The 20,382-nt window shown below is 40.5% G+C and overlaps 1 protein-coding gene across 3 annotated transcripts; it reads right to left on the bottom strand.

The window, feature by feature from the left end:
• Positions 1-474: 474 nt before the first annotated feature.
• On the bottom strand, positions 475-19,609 carry ZC3HC1 (zinc finger C3HC-type containing 1). 3 transcript variants are annotated; one of them, XM_036864489.1, is made up of 11 exons: positions 19,425-19,609; positions 17,826-17,937; positions 14,797-14,947; positions 14,160-14,243; positions 8,347-8,474; positions 7,188-7,345; positions 6,181-6,424; positions 6,046-6,078; positions 5,353-5,565; positions 4,683-4,889; positions 475-2,453 (listed from the first exon to the last, which is right to left on the bottom strand). In XM_036864489.1, exons 1-11 carry the CDS (start codon positions 19,568-19,570, stop codon positions 2,385-2,387), a joined length of 1,545 nt encoding a protein of 514 aa, XP_036720384.1. In that variant the 5' UTR covers positions 19,571-19,609; the 3' UTR covers positions 475-2,384. The 3 variants fall into 3 exon arrangements, with proteins under 3 accessions (XP_036720384.1, XP_036720385.1, XP_036720386.1); XM_036864490.1 differs by lacking the exon at positions 6,046-6,078 and having other exon boundaries at positions 5,353-5,595; XM_036864491.1 differs by lacking the exon at positions 6,046-6,078 and having other exon boundaries at positions 2,313-2,453; positions 19,425-19,608.
• Positions 19,610-20,382: the final 773 nt, after the last annotated feature.

Raw genomic sequence — 20,382 nt, 5'->3', positions numbered from 1 at the left:
GTTTTAAGTGTTGAGATGATGAACAAGACAGACAAGGTCCCTGTTCTCATGGAGCATACATCTCCAGCTCATCTCCAAGGCCCAGGCCAAATCCACACCTTCCCCCCAGTTCTCTACAATTCCACATATTCAGAAGATGAGAATTCTTTTATACTCCTGGAGTATTTAGCACTGTTTGTCTTGTGTAACATTTATGTACAAACGTTATCTTCCAGGCTGGACTATAAACATTTTTTTTTTAACTTATTTTTGGCTGTGTTGGGTCTTCGTTGCTGCGTGTGGGCTTTCTCTAGTTGCGGCGAGCGGGGGCTACTCTTTGTTGCGGTGCACGGACTTCTCATTACGGAGCACGGCCTCTAGGCTTCACTAGCTGTGGAATGTGGGCTTACTTGCTCTGTGGCATGTGGGATCTTCCCGGACCAGGGGTCGAACCCGTGTCCCCTGCATTGGCAGGTGGATTCTTAACCGCTGCACCACCAGGGAAGTCCCTGGACTATAAACTTCTTTACGGTGGAAACCAGGTGGTCACTCACCTTTGCATTATATAAGGGCTTGGACAGTGCCACACACATGGAAGAAACTTAATGTTTCTTGAGTCACATCAAGTCTATCCCAATCTGCTTCCATTTATGATTGAAAAAACACAAAACCAAAAAAAGTGTGGAACTTTGCCTATTTTAAAGAAAAGTAAAAACATTTTTTGGAGGGAGGTCAAAATCAAAAATTGTAATGGAAAGACAAAAAAAAAAAAAAACCCACATTATTATAAACTGAAACTTAGGCTTGTAGTCCATTTGAATACCTTGTGTTAATGATTCTACACTACTCCTTAAGAAATCGTGATCTAGAGGCTATGAGCTTCTAGTGAGCAGACTTCTACATAGCCACTTGTCAGCAAATGGCTTCCCACCCTGGGCCAGAAGTCTCATTCCAGAAGCTCTCATTAGAGAGCTGCCCACTAATCAGCCTCTAAGGGGACCATGGAGACTGGAGAATGAACAGTCAAGCCTTTCATTAGTGCCAAAGGCAAAAGAGCACCCCTAGAAAAATAACTTGGAAGCAGCCTCTAACAGGCTTATCCATGGATGGAGGCTTGATTTGGGAAAGATATCAACACTATTTACCCTTTTAAAAAGTCAGGATTGAAAAATGACAAATTTTAAATCTGACATATATGAGAAAAAGGGACTGTCCTTTAGACTAAAGAGATTTATGCAACCCATGATCTTGAATTGGATCCTGGTTTGGACAAATCAAATGTAAAGGACATTTTTGGAACAACTGGGAATTTTGTATATGGACTGGGTATTAGACGATATTAAGGGATTATTAGTTTTTGTTGGCTGTAGTACATAGAAAAAATGTTCTGTTTTTTAGAGATATAACCTGAAGTTTAGCATGGGTGGAATATTATATTACATATGTTCTTTAAAATACTTCAGTATAAAAGAAGTGAGTTATAAAACCAACCAACCACAGTCACTAAAAGAAAGTACGACATTCTGAAGAATAGCTAGTTTCCTTCATGGTCACTTTCTCAGTGGGTAGTCTATTTAGTTGGGGCAGGTCAGGGTCAGCTTCTCCACCATGGACACCAATGCTCTCCACCAGCAGTGAAAGAGCCTTGGGGAGCCCCACTCAGGGGAGCCTTGCATTAGAAGGCGCATGGAGAGGGGTCTCTTCTGAAGAGCCTTCCTCCCTTTGTTATAGTCTCTTATTCTGTTATTATCAAAGTGAAGAGAGAAAATTATCAGCTTACCATTCACTATAACACATCAGGAGATCTCCTGGTGATATAATGAACAATGTCTTGTCTCTGGTTTAGGAATACTTCTTTGACTAGAATCACAAATAAATTCACGGCTTTGCAGCCAATCTGAAAACTGAAATTTTGCCTTTGTTTACTGCTCCACTGTAGTTTTCTCAGTCTCAACTTCCTTTATGTCAGCCCATTAGACAAGGAGGAAAACAGTTCTCCAGCTGTAAGAATCTTAACAAATATTTTATTAACACATACTGACGTATTCCTGGGATATGAATCCTCAAAACACTGTCCCCGCTAAAGACACTAAAAATGCTCAAGTCCTGGGTCCTCCGTCGAGTTTCGTAAGGAGCCCTGGGTCCTCCGTTGAGCTTTGGAACCACGCACCCCTTTAACAGAGCCAGGGTCGCCCTACCTCTCCCAGCCCACATCCCTGTGTTGCAAACAGGTTTTCCCCTCAGTCAGATGCAGATGATGACATGCATACCTTTGCAAGGGCAGGGGCTCCTTATGATTAAACCAGAACGGAGAAAAACTTAGCATCAGCTGCTCAAAAGGGAATTCAGGCTTCATTTTTCAAAGCCACTCTTTCCACTTCTCTGCAGGAAGGGCTGGAATATCTTCAGGATGAGCATAAAGATTCCCACTGCCGGAATATTCGGAATACCTTCCTTGATTTCTCAGAGAGACTCTATAAATAGAAAAGCTCATTATTAGAGATTAAATTCTTTTATAGAGACAAAGGATGGGTAATAGCTTTAAGGCGTGGTCTGTAAATTTCTCCCACAATGATCTACATATGTCTAGCAGTGAGTAAAACCAGTTAATCTTATATTGTGCTACATATAATATACACCTAAAGCCAGACTAAAAATCAAGAAGCTTGAGTCTACTGTTAGATTACTGCTAACATACTCGGAGCCTCTAAAATACGGCTTACGTCCTCCTCCAAGCATCCGTATGTGTCCTAATCTTTGAATGTGAGGATGACACTTGTGACCCAGCATCAGTGCAGCACACATTTTGCACTGATTTCGCATCTGTGATGCTGAACTGGCCCTATTCATCATCTCTTGTGAACAAGGATTCATATTTACAAGATGCCTAGCTGGTGCTAACAGTATAATCTCAGGCCAAGGAATGAAACAAAGTTAAATGACCCTTAAGAGTTTAAACTATGACCTTGGCCTTCTCAGATTCATGATTTAGCCAGCAGAGCTAATAATAGGAAGAATCTCACTGCCACTTGATCATGCCTGTGAAGTGACCTGAGATTCTGAGAAATGGTGTTACAGGGAGACAAAACAGTTCACTAAAAGATAAAAGTTCTCAGTGAAGCAGAACACTTGGTTCTCTCTGCCTTTGAGAGTCATAGTGAAAAGCACAGGGTCTCAGTGAGAGCACAAACGTATCTAGCAAGATAATCCATAAAGTTCACTCCAATTTCTGACAGAAGATGACATTTTCACTGTTTTCTTATACTCTTTGCGGCTGAATGTCTCAATAAAATAAAGTTACAGGGGGGAGAAGTTTGAACTCTTACTTGTGACTGAGGGCAATTTAGTTAATACAGTGACACAACTGAAAGAGATTTAAGTTGAAAAATAGTATAAATTTTTTTCTAACTTCAAGATCCTTTACTGCAGAGCTTCTAAGTTTTGTACTTCCCAGTCACAGCAGCTGTGGGGAATCTTAAAAGACAAGTTGCTAAAACGGACCTTCAAAGGTCCCGCATGCCACGCAGTACGGCGCCCCCCCCCAAAATTAATTAAATTAAATTAAATTAATTAATTTATTTATTTTTGGCTGCAATGGGTCTTCGTTGCTGCATGTGGGCTTTCTCTAGTTGCGGCGAGCGGGGGCTACTCTTCGTTGCGGTGTGCGGGCTTCTCATTGCAGTGGCTTCTCTTGTTGCAGCGCACAGGCTCTAGGCATGCGGGCTTCAGTAGTTGTGGCTTGCAGGCTCAGTAGTTGTGGCGCACGGCCTTAGTTGCTCTGTGGCATGTGGGATCTTCCCAGACCAGGGCTCGAACCCGTGTTCCCTGCATTGGCAGGCAGATTCTTAACCACTGCGCCACCAGGGAAGCCCCTGAATGCACATTCTTCGGCTTCTAGCATCACTATAGCTCCCTCCAGTGGAATTCTGTGACCCTACAAAACCATGAATCTGGGAATGGTTCTGATAAACATCTGCTGGCAAGTATTATTTTACTTTGTCCTTGGAGGGAACAGAGGTCAGAAATTATTATATTTACACTAAGCAGGTTACATGGCAAATTTGGGAATGAGCCAGTAAAGGAAAGAGAATGCAGTTTTTGCGATTTCTTGATGCCCACCCTCCTCTCACTTCCGCCCTTTGCACAGAGCAAACACTTGAGTTGTTTTCTCAGCTGTCATGACAGGTTTGCATTTACCCACAAGGGTCACCAGCAGCAGTCATTACTGTGATGGCAGCTGAGGGTCAGTGCACAAGGCTGGGGCCGCGGAACACAGCAAAGTCACGTGCCCACCATGAGGAATGAAATCGAGGCCGTGGTGGCAGAGTACAGTGCTCCGTCCTGACAGCTAAGTTAACGGCCAGGCTCCAAGTGCAAGTGACAGTGACTCAGATGGAAAAAGCAGCTGCTCTGCAACACTGGCAGCAGCCTGTTATCTCTTTCTGTTTCTGTATTCCTTTTCTACTTCGAGTCATTTGAGTGGGGAAGACAAAGAATTTATCAGAATTTGGTGGAATGCCATATGCTAAACTGCAGAAAGAATGAACCAGTCCCATGCCTGTTCTCTAGGATGAACCCAGACTGAGTCTACCTTGACTTATGAAAGCTGTGGGCAGGCAGGGTGCTAATTATAGGAGCAGCCTCTTCTCCTCATCCCATAAACAAGAAGTGCTGCACATGATCGGGGCAGTGGCTTATCTCACCATGGAGTCGGCTTCAGCTGGCTGGTTAGACTCTTTGTGGGCCAAGAGGATGTTCAGCACTGCCTTCCAGCCTGGCTCTGCCGGGGTGCTGGCATCTACCTCAGTTCCACCATTCTCCCTGGTTTCTTTCCCAAATGTGATATTCACCCAAGGACACCAGTCTCGATGCTGAGAAGTGGGATCAAAGAAGCTTCGGGAAGATGTGTCCTGAGAGAGGAGGAAGAGGAATCCGTGTTAATGAAGGGCAGATACTATGTAAGTTCAGGGAGGCATTGCTATAAATTCTCAAATCCAGAATCTCACAATGCCCACATTTCTAGTTTTATGTTCTCCTTTAAACTTCGCCTATGTATTTCCCTCTCACTTTTAAAATTCTTTTACTCCCTTCGTGTTAAACCATCCCTTATCAGGTCTATCCTCTTTTCTCACTACTGTCCCTTGGGCAAGACAAATTTATTACGTTGCCAGAAGACGTCCCAAAGAAACAAATGGCAAAACCCTTAAATTTTTTTTCCCTCTGGTCACCCAACTGTCCCACCTTTAAACTTATTCTCATGGCCTCCTTGTAGCCACAGGACCAGGCTCAGCTCATGCCTGCTTCTCTGTGCTGCACGGTGAGGGCTTGGGCGCTGCTGTGCTCAGGGGCCTCCACACACGCAGGTGGACTCACCGAGCTGCTGGAAGAGCAGAGGCGAGCCCGTTTGGCTCTCCGAAGAGGACTAGATGGCACTTCCAGGCCAGTGGTGTCTCCTGTTCCCATGCTTCGGGTCACTGGGCGGGTTCTGGTGGTGGGGCTAGCGGCCTCTGGCTCAGGACGGTCGACAGGACTGGAAGAGTCCCAGCTTCGAGTTCTAGAGACAATGGGACCTGGGCTCCTTTCAGCCTGAAGGAAAGGGGAGATGATGGAAGTACCCTAATGACATTAATGACTACAGTCAGGAGAAATATTTCTAGAAGCATGTGAAAGCTAGTATTTTTAAAACTATAAGAATTTAGTTTCTGAACTGTCTGCATAACTAAACTCTTCAAAGAATATTAGATTTCTATACAAAATAATGAATTTAGCATCTCCATTGCAACTGGTGATAAAACCACTCTGTAATATTCTGATCAATGCGGTTATAAGTGAAGCTTAACCTAAGTTAATTATATAACCTAAGTTAATTTCCAACTTTTCTGCCAACAACACTTTTGGTAAGAATGCTGTTTTTAAAAAGTCCACCCTGGGACTTCCCTGGTGGTCCAGTGGTTAAGACTCCATGCTCCCAATGCAGGGGGCCCGGGTTCGATCCCTGGTCAGGGAACTAGATCCCACATGCCGCAACTAAGAGCCCGCATGCCGCAACTAAAAGATCCCACACACCTCAATGAAGATCCCGTGCGCTGCAACTAAGACCTGGCACAGCCAAATAAATAAATAAATATTTTTTAAAAAACAGAATAAAATTTGAAAAAATAAATAAAAAGTCCACCCCAAACAAGCCAACTAAGTCTATACCTGCTCTGAGCCTGGGGAAAACGAGGCATCCTGGCTCCGAGTCATCATCCTCCGAGGAGACTCAGGCACCAGAGAGAAGCGCTCTGGCCGGCACTCAGAGCCTGGGATGGGGGAGCTGGTCAGACCAAAGGAGGCATCCAGGTCGATCATGGATGACTCGATCTGCTGGAAGCCCCAGAGCCCCACCTTCCTCATACACTGTGAACATGTTATCAGGGAGAGCTGCATGGGTTCCAATGAAGAACTAGGTAGGAATACAAAAAAAAGTGCGTTTTCTCAGAGGATAACATTTTCAAGGGACTATGCATAATGATCTGTGAGTATGCTTCATCTCATCAAACAAATCTCTGCAACAGGCCAGTGGGCTGGGAACCACCTCCTCTCAGGGCCCCGTCCTCCGATGCTAGGACCCAGCTTCGTCATCTCTCACGTATTTCCTACAGAAAGATCTAGGGGTCTTAGCATGCTCTCTATAGCAAGCCTATTTTAAAGGTAAGTTTTATAAATTTCTCATGTCCCTTTTAAAGTTTTTCCGTGTAAATGAAAAGTATTGCTTAATCTACCAAAGAAAGCATATTTAAAGTAAATCAAAATTGGTCTGACACTCTTCTGTCTCAGAGGGAGTCTGTGCTGAACTGAGCAGCTGGAATGCAGACACCAACTTGGGGCCTAGAGGGTTCCAGCTGGTGCTTCCTTCCGTAGTTTTTATCAATTAAACTGATTTTTCCTTTCTAAAACTAGAAAGGAGCTTCACTGTTTATAGGAACACGAATTCCCAGCTGGGAAGTGATAGTAAAAGAAACAAAGTTCAGGCGTGTTCAAGAATTCCTGAGTTCTAATTCTGGTTTTGTTACTAATTCTTCCTATCCCTCCTCCACCCCCTTAGTTTTTCTTTGTCACTGTTTTTCTCACAGGAAACACCATGTGATCTCCAAATGCTAGGAGTAACTGCTGTGTATGGGTATATAATGTTGTCACAGTTTACGTCCCCAGGCAAATTCACTAACCTACACGCCCAGCCACACAGGGAGAGAATACAGGAAGTGACGTGGATTTGGATGATGTCTGAACCTAGTTTGGTTGCAGTTTTTCTCTCATCAGTTCGGTGATCAAGTTCATCTTCAAGCAGGTTCAGGAGAAGACTGATCTTGTCTTCTGTCAAGCACTACAAAGGAACCAAGAGAAAAGACTTAAAGTTTCAACCACCATGAAAAGTCATAGATAATGATGTACCTAGGTGGTACAAGGCAAAAATCATGAAAAAAATGACAAACACGAAGACAATTCTCTTCACTGGAGAAGACTTACTATCCAGCACAGGCTCAGGTATCACACAGAAGCTTTCTGAACTGCCCTGGATCTGCTGATTGAGAAAGGGGCAGTGTTCCTGGAACTACCACATCTTTTCTTAGTACTAACTTGTTTTCAAATTACCAATTGCATATTTTCCCTGAAACCTGTAAATTTCAAACCCAAATAATCACAACAGACTACTACTAATTTCTTGGCCTGGCAATGAATTTACTTTTGACACCACAAAAGAGCTTGCCACAGTCTTTACTTTTGTTCTAAGAATAAGAAAGCACTATGACAGGGTGAAAAAACTTTCATTGGCTAGAGACAGGAGGATATTTATAACAGGCATCAGAGGCTAACAGTTTGGTGCTAAAATCCATAATAGCTTCTCAACTTGAAGCAAAATCATAGCTTCTATTTCCTACAGTAAAGTTTGTCTTGACAGAATACCCACAGGATGATGAAATGGGACAGTAAATATTCAGTTTCAAAGTGCAGATAGGACAGAGCATTTCAAAATTTCTATTTACAAGGGAAAAGGGAGTTTATAACTTCTCCAGCACTTTCTTTGGGAAAATGGTATGCGATTAACCATATGAAGCCACATTTCAGTATCTTCTGTTAAATAGTTTAAGTAACAAATTGAGATAAAATTGAATTTACGCCACTTAAAGAATCATATCTAAAAGTTTAAATGGAACTCACTTATTTAAACCCTCAAGTCCTCTTTACGGTAGAGATTGAAAAAGGTCAGTTAAGAGACAAACAAGTAGTTCTCTTCTTAGCTATCTGCAGCCTCTTGTCATTAAAAGAAATGCTTCATGCTGGCGACAACTGAAGGCCACTGTATGCTAGCCAAGAAAAACTCACCATAGTTTTTAAGTCCTCTGGCCTCAGGGAAGGAAGCTGGAAGTCCAAGTGACAAAGGCTTTGAAAACGATCTACAAATTCACTAACAAGAACCGCAGGTTCATCCAATGGCAACATCCCAAATCGATCTGTGGAAAAAGTAAACTGGGAGATTATATTGGTACAAACTATAAAAAATAAAAAGCATGTATAGAACAACAGGGGAAATGTAAATTGATGATATTCGATGATATTAAGAAATTAACAATAACACCTAGACTTGTGATAATCAATTAAAATAATGTAACTGAAGTGCTAAAAATAGTTCCCAGTGCACAGTAAGTGTTGTGTATCACAGTTACTTCATCATTATCATCATTATTTATCACTTGTTTTTTAGGATTGTTTTAGGTATTGTTTTTAGGTTTAATCTCAATAATGTTTTATTTTCCTTAAGGGCAGAGACAATATCTCACATAATTTACAGATTTCTCATTACTCTTACCAATAGATATTTGCTATTATCAAATAATATTAATTTTCTGATGCTAAAAGATCAGTTATCAGAGTACTGATTTTTATTTCTCAACAACAAAATGATTACAGTATGGTTTTTAATATCATTTGATAGAGCTAAACTTCTAGTACTTTGGGTCTTAAAATGATTACAGTTTCTTGAGTCCCAGAATCAAATGCCCTAATATTTAAAATCCTTATCCTCTCACTCTAATACTATACTTTGGTTCCTAGAAACCCCATAATGCTATTTTCAAAAAAGAATTAATTTACTTGATGGGGGCAGGGAAATCCTTTCACAGTGTATATGTATATCAGATCATCACATTGCATACTTTAAGTATCTTATAATTTTGTCAATTATACTTCAATAAAGCTGGAAAAATAAACAATAAAAGAAAAAGAAATTACTGATTTTTTTGGATAGAGCTGTGATAGTACTTTTGTGATTATGTTTACGTTTTGGCCACACTGTGCAGCATGTGGGATCTTAGTTCCCAGACCAGGGATCAAACCCGTGCCCCCTGCATTGGGAGCATGGAGTCTTAATCACTGGACCACCAGGAAAGTCCCTGAGATTATGTTTAAAAAGCAGAGTCTCAGGAAAGGTTTCTCAGAAGAAGTCAGGTCTAAGCTGAATTGGAAAGACCAACAACAGTGTGTAAAAGTAAAGCCCTAGAGGATAGCACATGTGGGGAATTCTAAATAGTCTCACAGGGTTGGAACACAGTATTCCTGTGGGGAGACTAGTCGGAGAGAAGGTTAAAGTATAGACAGCAGCCAGACCATGATTTTATTAATGTATGTGATGAGAAACTACTGGAAGATTTTTTAAAAGAAAGAAGTGAAAGTGATATTATAGACAACATGCATTAGTTTAGAGCAGAGACTAAGGGGTCAGTCTGGATGCAAAGAAATAAGCTTAGCAGACATTAAGGTGATTTAAAGTAGTAATCCCTCTAAGATACGAGTGGCATAAGGATGGAGAGAAGGAGCATCAATGTTGAATGAAGGAACACTATCAAGCACACCAACATCTACATAATGGGAGACACAGAAGAAAAACAGGGAAAGGGGCAGAAAGAGTATCTGAAGACATAGTAACTGAAAACTTCCCAAATTTTATGAAAAACAGTAATCTATACATCTAAAAGCTCAAAATCTGTGTAAGCAGAGAAGGGAAGAGTGAATATGCTAAATAGAATCAGAGTAGGTAGGAAGTGTACCAAGTACAGGAAGGATTGATTAGCACTTGTGATGACACATAACTTGGTAAAAAGGGTGTTCAAGTTATAGTCACACACAACGATCATGTAGAAAGAGGGTTTCACAGGAGGTTCTAAAATGAATAAGCTGGTTTTCCCAAATGGAATGTTAACTAGATAAACACTATCTCTCATCTCCTAGAAGACTAAAATTTTAGATGGCCCTACTTATTATAAAGCTTCAAACATGCTACATGTGACAACATGGATTAATTTAAAAAAAGTTGACTCCCCCTACAAAAGTAGGTTGCAGAATATATACAGAATGATAACATTTATAGAAAATCTTAAAACAAATAAATAGTGCCATATATATTGCTTCTAGATACATGTAAATGTTGTAGACATAGAAACCATGTAAGCAAATCATGGACACCAAATTCAGGATAGTAGTTATTACAGGACAGGGAGGCAGGGAATGAGATTGGGGAAGACTACACAGCTGTATCTGTAATTCTTCCCGATTAACAGAAAGAAAGCAGGGTGGGGTGGTTTTGCAAGGATAGCAAAATGTTAGTATTAGGTGGGGTTGGGTGGTAGATACAGAAATGTTTCTTATATTATTATTATCTACAATTTTTTCTATACTTGAAACACTCCACAATTTTAGAAATTACTCAAAAGGTTAAAAATAAAACAAAGAGACACTTTCTGTATTCAAGGGCAACAAAATATTCCTTAAGAGTTTATCAAATTATTTAAAGTTGGGACTTCCCTGGTGGCACAGTATAAGAATCCGCCTGCCAATGCAGGGGACATGGGTTCGATCCCTGGTCTGGGAAGATCCCACATGCCACGGAGCAACTAAGCCCATGTGCCACAACTACTGAGCCTGCACTTTAGAGCCCGTGAGCCACAACTACTGAGCCCTCGTGCCACAACTCCTGAAGCCCGCGTGCCTAGATCCCGTGCTCTGCAACAAGACAAGACACCACGATGAGAAGCCTGCGCACCACAACAAAGAGTAGCCTCCGCTCACCGCAACTAGAGAACACCTGCGCACAGCAATGAAGACCAAACGCAGCCAAAAATAAACAAATAAATTTAAAAAAAATTATTTAAAGTTGTTGCAAGCAACCAAATAGGTCAAAAAACGTCATTAATTTTAAAAGATGAATCATTTTACTAGAAAAGTCAGGTAATAAAAAACTGAAATCAATGAGAAAGGTGTGGACTTTAAAAAAGTGAGGTTTAATAATAAAAAGGAAACATGTCCTGATGACCAGTGGCTTTGGTTTAACAAAACTTGGGAGAAGAAACCAGGTCCCAACACCTATCTGATCATCTTCTAATTCAGGATTTGGTCTGATTGTTACAACCCTAGGAAAGTACCAGTAAAAACCTATGAAGGGAAAAGAATGAACAGAGAAGAAATTAATCCCATCATGAAAATGTCTTCACATAAGTTTAAATATGTGTTTTACAATTAATGTAGGTGTATATTTTGTCTACTTTAAAGTATATGATATACTCAAAATAATCAGTCCTAATAAATTAGTAACTGTAATTTAAAATGTTTACAGGGATTTAATTTAGTTTGTAATTATTGGTAAATGTTAGAAGAAAATTACCTTCACAATTTTATTAGATATGCTTAATAAATGCAAGCATTAAAGTATAAATAGTTGAGGTGTTCCTTTCTCCACACAAAAGTCTCTTGAATGTTAAAAAACCAAATCAAGGGATGATATAATTGGAAGGTCATATCTGAGATGTATTTAGGAGGCAGAATGGGTAGGACCAGCTGGTGAAGATAAGGAGGGGCATCTAAGGTGACTTTCAGGTTTTTGGGTAGCATACTGGAGGGGGAGGTAAGTAACATCTACCAAGATGGAGACAACATAAGAAGTGAATAAAGTTTTAAGCATAAGATGAAGAAATCAGTTTTGTATATTTTGAGTTCTAGGTACCTGTAAGATTTTAAGTGGAAATGTTTAGAAGGTAGTTGAAAATATGAGTCAAGTTCAAAAGAGAGATCTGAATAGAAGTCAGAAGTCTTCAAGTAGGTGGTAGCTTAAGTCACAAATGGGACCAAGAAAGTAGAGTGTATTGTACAACATGGGAAATACAGCCAATATTTTGTAATAACTGTAAATGGAAAGTATCCTTTAAAAATTGTACAAAAAAATTAAAATGCAAAAAAAAAAAAAGAGAAAGAAAGAAAGAAGAGTGCATGGTAGCAAGAGTTTGCAACCACCAACATAGGCCTTAGCAGATAGAGAATCTATCTCTGCCCTGGGTGTACTGGACAGAGAAGATTCAAATACGCATAGGATTGAGTTTTGTTATACAACACAGTGAAGCAGCTAGGCCAACAGTAGGAAATCCTTGTTATACAGTCATTTTCACTTTAAAAATTCTATTTCTTAATAATTCCTTTTCTATCACCTCTTCATATATCAGTAGATGGCACTCTACGGTCACTTTCCAACTATTTTTTCCTCTTAGTGGTCACTCATGGAATATTCCTGGGCATCAGTGACCCTGGAATTAGCCTGAGCTGTCCTACTGAAATAAAAGACATACCTACATGGCGCTGATTTCTGGTCAAGCATGAAATATATGGATTAATAGTGCTGCATTGTAACCATGGGTCCAAAGAGTTTTGCCCCTGGTCTTGGTGAGCCCCCTGGCGGGCTCGGCTGTTGAGGTTGGTTACTCAGCAGGAATATGCCAACACGACCAGCAAAATAAAAGTAAATCCCACTTGAGACTACAACTTGGGCTCCCTTGTTCTGAAGCATTTTGTGCACACATCAGTGGTTTCTGATTCGGGAGAGAGTGCGTACTGCCACAGCCCTTATACGAGGACAAGAGTAACCTGCACCTGGCCTCTCCAGACCCCTTACCGTGGGGCAGTCTTTGGCTGTGACGATATCCTTACTTCAATGCTACTGATATATTGTGCTGTTTTACTGTAACAAACTGCAGATTTGTAATCACTCTCATGTGGGGTCCTGTGAGTCTTCTTTAGCAACTGAACCATATTTAACTGCCACCATTAGTGCCATTAGTGTACCAGGAAGCCTGGGTAGAACATGGGGCTGTTTGCTCTGGTGGGAAAAGCAGAGAGTCTGAAATCAGATAAAACCATGGTCATGGCTCCTCACTAGCTGGTTTTAAGACTTCTGATTCTTGGGACTTCCCTGGTGGCACAGTGGTTAAGAATCCGCCAGTCAATGCAGGGGACACAGGTTCCAGCCCTGGTCTGGGAAGATCCCACATGCCATGGAGCAGCTAAGCCCGTGCACCACAGCTACTGAGCCTGCCCTCTAGAACCTGCGAGCCACAACTACTGAGCCTGCGCGCCTAGAGCCCGTGCTCCACAACAAGAGAAGCCACCGCAGTGAGAAGACTGTGCACCACAACGCAGAGTGGCCCCCGCTTGCCACAACTAGAGAAAGCCCGTGCACAGCAACAAAGACCCAATGCAGCCATAAATAAATAAATAAATAAGTAAGTAAATAAAATAGTAAAAAAAAAAAGATCTCTGATTCTCAGTTTCCTCACCTAAAAATCAGGTTGATATCTACCTCCCAGGGCCCCTGAGAGGATTAAACGGGATAATGTATGCACGATTAAACCTTTGGCATGTCAAATGCACTTAATAAATAACACAATAAGTGAATGAATATTAGTTCTCTTGTAAAGCGCAAATAGACAGGAGGAAAAAGAAACTTCAAAGGCTAGATTTTTGCAAAAAAAAGAAAATATGAGAAACGCAATGACTGGGGGTAGGGATGAACTGGGAGATTGGGATTGACATATATACACTAATATGTATAAAATAGATAACTAATGAGAACCTGCTGTATAGCACAGGGAACTCTACCCAATGCTCTGTGGTGACCTAAATGGGAAGGAAATCCAAAAGAGGGGATATATGTATACATATAGCTGATTCACTTCGCTGTACAGCAGAAACTAACACAACATTGTAAAGCAACTATACCCCAATTAAAAACAAATAAACCAACAAGCAAAAAAACAAAACAAAAAAACCCCGCACTGACCAAGAAGAGATGGTAAATGGGAAATTTTGTAAATAAGTACCTGGAGAGGGGCTGTCTGGCCAGAAACAGAACTTCTCATGGGCAGTACACAAGGCTTTCTTCAGCTCAGCACATCGTTCCTTATCTGAAACCCACATAGGTAACAATGCCTTAAAAACAATGCCTTATATAGACTCAAAATCCAATGGCCAAAAGCCTTTAAGAGTATAGATACAACTAAGAATAAAATAACTCAGAAAAATTTTAAAGATATGAAATATTAGCAACTGAATAATCTTAATATTTTTCACAAAACAAGTTCTAAATCAAGATTCTAAAAGCAATAACAAAGGAGATATCATGTATCTTATAAGGCAGGCATTCCAAAGTGTGAGCCTTCATAAAAGTCCTGTGTCTCTTAGCCTAAGTATAAATTTCGGAACTATAAAATAAACATACTGCTGTTAGTTTCCCAGAATACACAAAGTCAGGTTCACTCTAAAGTAGCTGAGCTTTAAAAAAAAAAAAAAAAAAGTAATGACTAAAGCTAGTAATTAGGGAAGACAATCACAAATTCACCTTGTTATATACAGAAGTACACATTCTTTGATCAAACACAAGTGACTGGTCGTTTCAGAAAAACTAGTATAGATATCTTTTGAATATGGAGAAAAATGTAATTTGTACTTTATACTTACATCTGTCAAAATCAAAAGCTGGTTGTAAAGTGGCACAGAGAAAAGCTTGACAGCTGGAGCACTTCAGCATATCACATTCAACTGTGACCCAGCCATATTTTGCACAGACCAGTGGAGACAGCTCAGGGGGCTTACCTGCCCATTTCAAAGAGTATTCACGTTAAGAAAAACAACATGCATGTGCATTAAAATGAACAAGTCAGAAATGAAAACTTTAAGTCAATCTATATAGGAATAAACACATTAAGAGGAAAAGCAACAGGAAGCCGTATGTATTTTATATGTTTAAAATGTTTATTTTATTATTGGTTGTGGGGTACAGTAGAAAAACCATTCACTTTTGCTTAGTATGAAATACCAGGGATTTGAAAACACTAGTGAAAGCACTGGGATTTGCCTAAGCAGTAAGGGATGGTGAAGGTCAAACAAGCTGAAATATTTTATCACTCATCTCTGCTCTCCTATTGTATCACATCCACTTTTGCCTTCTGAAGAATAAAGTCAGTAAAATTGATAATATTCATTATTCCTCCCTGCCCCAAATTTGACTGTTATATACTAATGTGTGTGTGGTATGTGAGTTTTAAGTGAGCTGAGAGCATCAAGAGCATCTGTAAGTATGTGCATGGGAAATATGTCCTAAAATATTTATTGATCTTTAATATTCAACACTCAGCTTTTTCTATTTTACCTATAGAGCTCTTGTTTTACAGAGCACAGGAAAAAAAAAAAGGATAAAACATAAAAGATGCAGGAAAGTTCTATATTTTTACAAGGGATATAGGAACTTGAAAACATTCTAATAGCAGCAAAAGGAGGACTGAAGGCTAGAAACAGAATCTAGATATAAATGTTAAAGGAGTTTGGATTATGTAGAATAAAAGTAATAGAATCACTTAACTAGCTTAAGTTAAATAAATGATTATCATATCAAAGTGGCAATCAATTTATATCCAATGGGAACAAAAAAATAACAAAAGAAAATGATTTTAAATGCTTTATCAATATCAGGAATTAATCCAAGGAACAGCAGTAGAAGCATGGTTAAAATACTTTCCCCTTCCTGAACAATTTAGTCCTAAAGCCACCAGGTGGTGAGCAAGGCGGAGGACTAAGCCAGGAGGGTAGGGGAGGCAGCTCATCGCATGGTGTCAAAAGTCAAGTCGGGTAAAGAGGGAGTCCATACAGAGGGGGACCTACCTTGGGGTGCTGTAGCCAAGTGGGGTATAAAGAGCATCTACATGGGGCTCCCACTCACCAAATCAGGGGCAGCTGGAATCTCAAAATATATAATAGTAATGGATTATAACCCATTGAATAAAAAAGGAAATCATGAGCCCATGCTGCTACAATAAGTTACATAAAGTTTGATGAGGAATGTGGTATTTACACGGTTTCAAAGCACATCCCCACAAAACAGTTTAATTACAAAGAAGGAAAAAGCTACTTTACAATGGAAAACACCAACAGACACTCCCTTAATCAACTGATCAAAATGATGATAGCTGGTAAAGGGACAGATCAAAATCATGTGCCACCTGACAGGATGCAATGAGAACACAGCATTACTTCTGTGATATTCCTACATAACCTGAATCTAATCATAATGAAACATCAGACAAATGCAAGTTGAGATACACTCTATAAAATACTGGCCTATAAGCTTCAAAAGTATCAAGGTCATGAAATTCAAGGAAAAACTGAGGATTCTCAGCTGGATCCTTTTGCTATAAAGAACATTATTACTACAATTGATGGAATGATTATGATGTAAGGGTTATATGGTAGTAATTTATCATGTGAATTTCCCAATTTTGATGGTTTCATTGTGGTTATGTAAGAGAAAGTCCTTGTTTGTGGGAAATATTTGGGGGTAATGAGGTGTCACTTTGACAACTTACTTTCAAGTACTCACAAGGAAGTTCTTTGTAACCTGTGCAACCTTTCTATAAGTCTGTAATTGCTTTAAATTAAAAACACTCTAGCAAATAGAAAATGGCAAAAGTGATGTGATGTCAGTTGAGATCTAGCTTCTATCTTGCTCTCTCTTGCTTGCTCACTCTGACTGAAGCCCGCTGCCATGTTGTGAATTATCCCTGTGGAGAGCCCACGGAGCTCCAGCCAAAAGCGAGTATAGAACTGAAACCCTCAATCCAGCCATGAGGGAATTAATCCTGCCAACAAGCACGTGAGTGAGCTTGGAAGTGGATCCTTTCCTAGTCTAGCCCTGAGATGACTGCAGCCCTGGCCAACACCTTGATTACAGTCTGAGAGAGATCCTGAACCAAAGGACTCAGCTAAGCTGTGCCTAGATTCCTGATCCACAGAAATTGTGAGATAATAAGTGCTTGTCGTTTTAAGCCACTAAGTTTTAGGGTAAATTGTTGTGCAACCATAGATAATTTACAAAGGAAAATCTTGAAAGAGATAGGAAATGTAGTATAATGTTAAAAAACATTAGGTTTGGTGCTAAAAGCCTTACAACCAGGGGACCCCCAACCCAATCCCCAGGCCTCGGCCTGTTAGGAACTGGGCCGCACAGCAGGAGGTGAGTGGTGGAAGAGCAAGTGAAGCTTCATCTTGCTCAAATTACCGCCTGAACCACCCCCCCCATCACCCACCCCTGTCTGTGGAAAAACTGGCTTCCACGAAACGGGCCCCTGGTGCCAAAAAGGTTGGGGACCGCTGCCTTACACTGTAATTCCAGCTCTGCCATTTGCTAGCAAGTTGACCCTGGGTAAGTCACATAACCAACTTGAAACTGATAATATACATGGAAATACTATATACAAATGTTAGTTATTATTCCTTCTTCTCTCAGGCTCTTAGTTTTTTCTTCTGTAAAAAAGAAAGGTTAGATCTCAAATATCCCTTTGAGGGATGACATTTTATGATGCTAATTTTCCTAAAAAATTTCTTACCAAGTTTAATTCTAAAAATTAAAAACATCAGAGTAAGTGGTGTTACTCCTAGAAGAATAATTCCAGAAGCAGGCAGAAAGTGCAACTCACTCGAACCAAAAAGGATATAGAAAAGGTTTCCACTCTGCTAAAGAAGGCTTCTTTGCTTGTAGATTCCAATGGAGGTTCTTCTGCTTGGGGTGATCCATTAACTGACTGGAATGTGGCAGATGTGTCCTTCCTAAAATAAAGTGGCAGAACTATTGGTAATCCTTTCAAGGCATCACTTTGCCTAAACGTTTTTTATCTAGCTTCTCTGCACATTGTATCATCAATCACGCCACTCTGGATTTTAACCTTTCTAAATATCATTTCAGTCAGGTAATTTTTCTGTTTAACATTGTCAATAGTTTCACAGTACTTACTAAGCAGAATCCAAATTCTTCAGACTGGCATTCAAATCTCTACAGTTTGGCCATAACTAAATTTCAAGCAATTTCTACCTTGACCATGCTCCACTAATCCTATACTGGCAAACTATGCTACCTCACTCACTGCTCTCCAACAGTATTTTGCATAATTTTCGTAAACACAAAATAAGACTCAAGGCTTCTGTGCATTATCCAATTTGAACCACCTTAGAAATTTAACTATTTTAACAGCAGAAAATGACAATTTTGATATTTCTACCTGGATTGATCCTTGATATGCACTTCTTCCCCAAAGGAACTAATTTGAAAATTTAAATCAAAGTAAAGAATTTTAGCTATTTCATGAAAAAATTCAAGGAGAAAAAAACCAGCAAAACAATTCTTTTATATTCAGTGAAAGGCATTTCAACAGCACCTGGGAAGTGTAGACACAGGAACTGCTGAAGACAAAAGTAATTTTAATGGAAGTAAGATTACACCAACTATTATAACTCAAAATAAAGGAATTTATTCTAAGAATCCTTCTGAGAGTGACAGAGAGCCTCAGGGAGGTGTGGATCTTGGAAAAAATTCAGAGCTTCCATAAACTTGTATAGAAAAAAATGACATTTACTTTGGTAACCTCTCACTGAAATGTAGCATTTCCTTCCATTATGAATGAAGATAATTTAAAAACCCACAGTAGCATCAGCAGTACCTGTAAATTTGTCATCAATGGAAATCACAGGTATTTTGTCACCACATTATGGTTGTTGCACATGTTTTGAAATACCGTTTATGCTCTCGCTACTTCAAAATTATGGTAGATAACAGACCTATTACTAGATATTATTTAACTCTTAAGTAATGAAGCGTTTTACCGCATCACTTTTTTTCTTTTACTTCTTGATAACTGCATTCCAACGTAATTGGTATCCTTTATAATCCTATGCAATTTACTTTATGCATTTAAAAATATAATTCTGAGAAGGTGTTCATAAACTTTACCAGGCTGCCAAAGGTGTCTAGGACTAAAAAAGGTTAAGAAGTCTAAGAGAAATCAGGTGCGCACATTCAGTTAGCGGTCCTGTCTTTTTCCTTCCTCCCAAAACCTGTCTTAAGGCAAAATTGCACCCAGTGCCTCCCGAGTAGAAGATTAAAGCCGACTAAGCGAAGGAACCCGAGTCTCTTCAAGATCCCGAGTCGCAGCCATTCCCACCGCCTGAGTTACAGACCCAGGGTATCCTACCCTGGCCTGAGTCCCCCAAACCCTCTCCAAACTGCCGTCGCCAGACCCAGGGTGGACTCGCAGACTCACGCTTCGGCGCCTCCCTCTTCCGGGGCAATCCCCTCATCTATCAGCTGCCGGACTTTCTGGGGAGTCCCTTCTGGGGAGCGAACAACCGCACTACAGTTCTTTTCGACCCCCGCAGCAAACATTAGCCCCTCACTGGGCGCCGCCATCTTGGTCCGTTTCCGAGTTGCTTCCCCGCGCGTGTGAAGGCTCAGCAACTTCCGTTCTGAGCGGTTAGGATCCTCTTTTGGCTTCCCACGCGTTGGCCCAAGCAACCTGCCGGGTCTCACCGCCGGTCCCAGCCCTTCCTGGCCATTTTAGAACGAGGTAGGGACTTCCCTGGCGGTCCAGTGATTAAGACTACGCGCTTCCATTGCGGGGGGTGTGGGTTCCATCCCCTGGTCGGGGAGCTTAGATCCCGCATTCCCTGCGGCGTGGCCCAAACAAACAAAACCGAGGTAGACCCTCGCGGGAGGGCTCTGGTTAAACGCCAAGAGTAGTCGTTTCCTTTATGTACGAGCATACTTGGGTTGATAAGAGGTTTTTAGAGCGCTGTCTCTCCGAGTTCAGCAGGGCTGAGGGGCCCAATTTAGTCTTAAGGTAATTAACTGATAAGACACTCCTAAGTTTATCTTTTTACATGTGAGGGAATGGCGACCGTCACTTAAGAGTAAATAATTTAGAATCCTTAGAAACCGTGTTACGGGTGGGTTTAGAAGTCTGGCGTTTGCCGTTATCGAACACTTCTTCCCTGCTTTGTCCAAAAATTATTTATTGAGGGTGTCCTACTGACGCTGTCCTCGGCGCTGGCAATGACAGCAGTGAATAAAGGAGACGTAATTTTTAGTGGAGTTAGACATTAAACAAATACGTTTTCCTGAACTTTTGAAATTACAAGTGCTCCAAAGAAATCCCAAGGGTTAGGGTAAAGGAGGACCTAATTCAGTCTACAGATTCTCCTGAGAGCATCAGTGCTGGAGTT

This window comes from Balaenoptera musculus, chromosome 9 (genome assembly GCF_009873245.2).
Source record: "Balaenoptera musculus isolate JJ_BM4_2016_0621 chromosome 9, mBalMus1.pri.v3, whole genome shotgun sequence".
Classification (NCBI taxonomy): domain Eukaryota; kingdom Metazoa; phylum Chordata; class Mammalia; order Artiodactyla; family Balaenopteridae; genus Balaenoptera; species Balaenoptera musculus.
The sequence above is the reverse complement of the archived record's forward strand: the minus strand, read 5'-3'. Positions and strand labels throughout refer to the sequence as shown.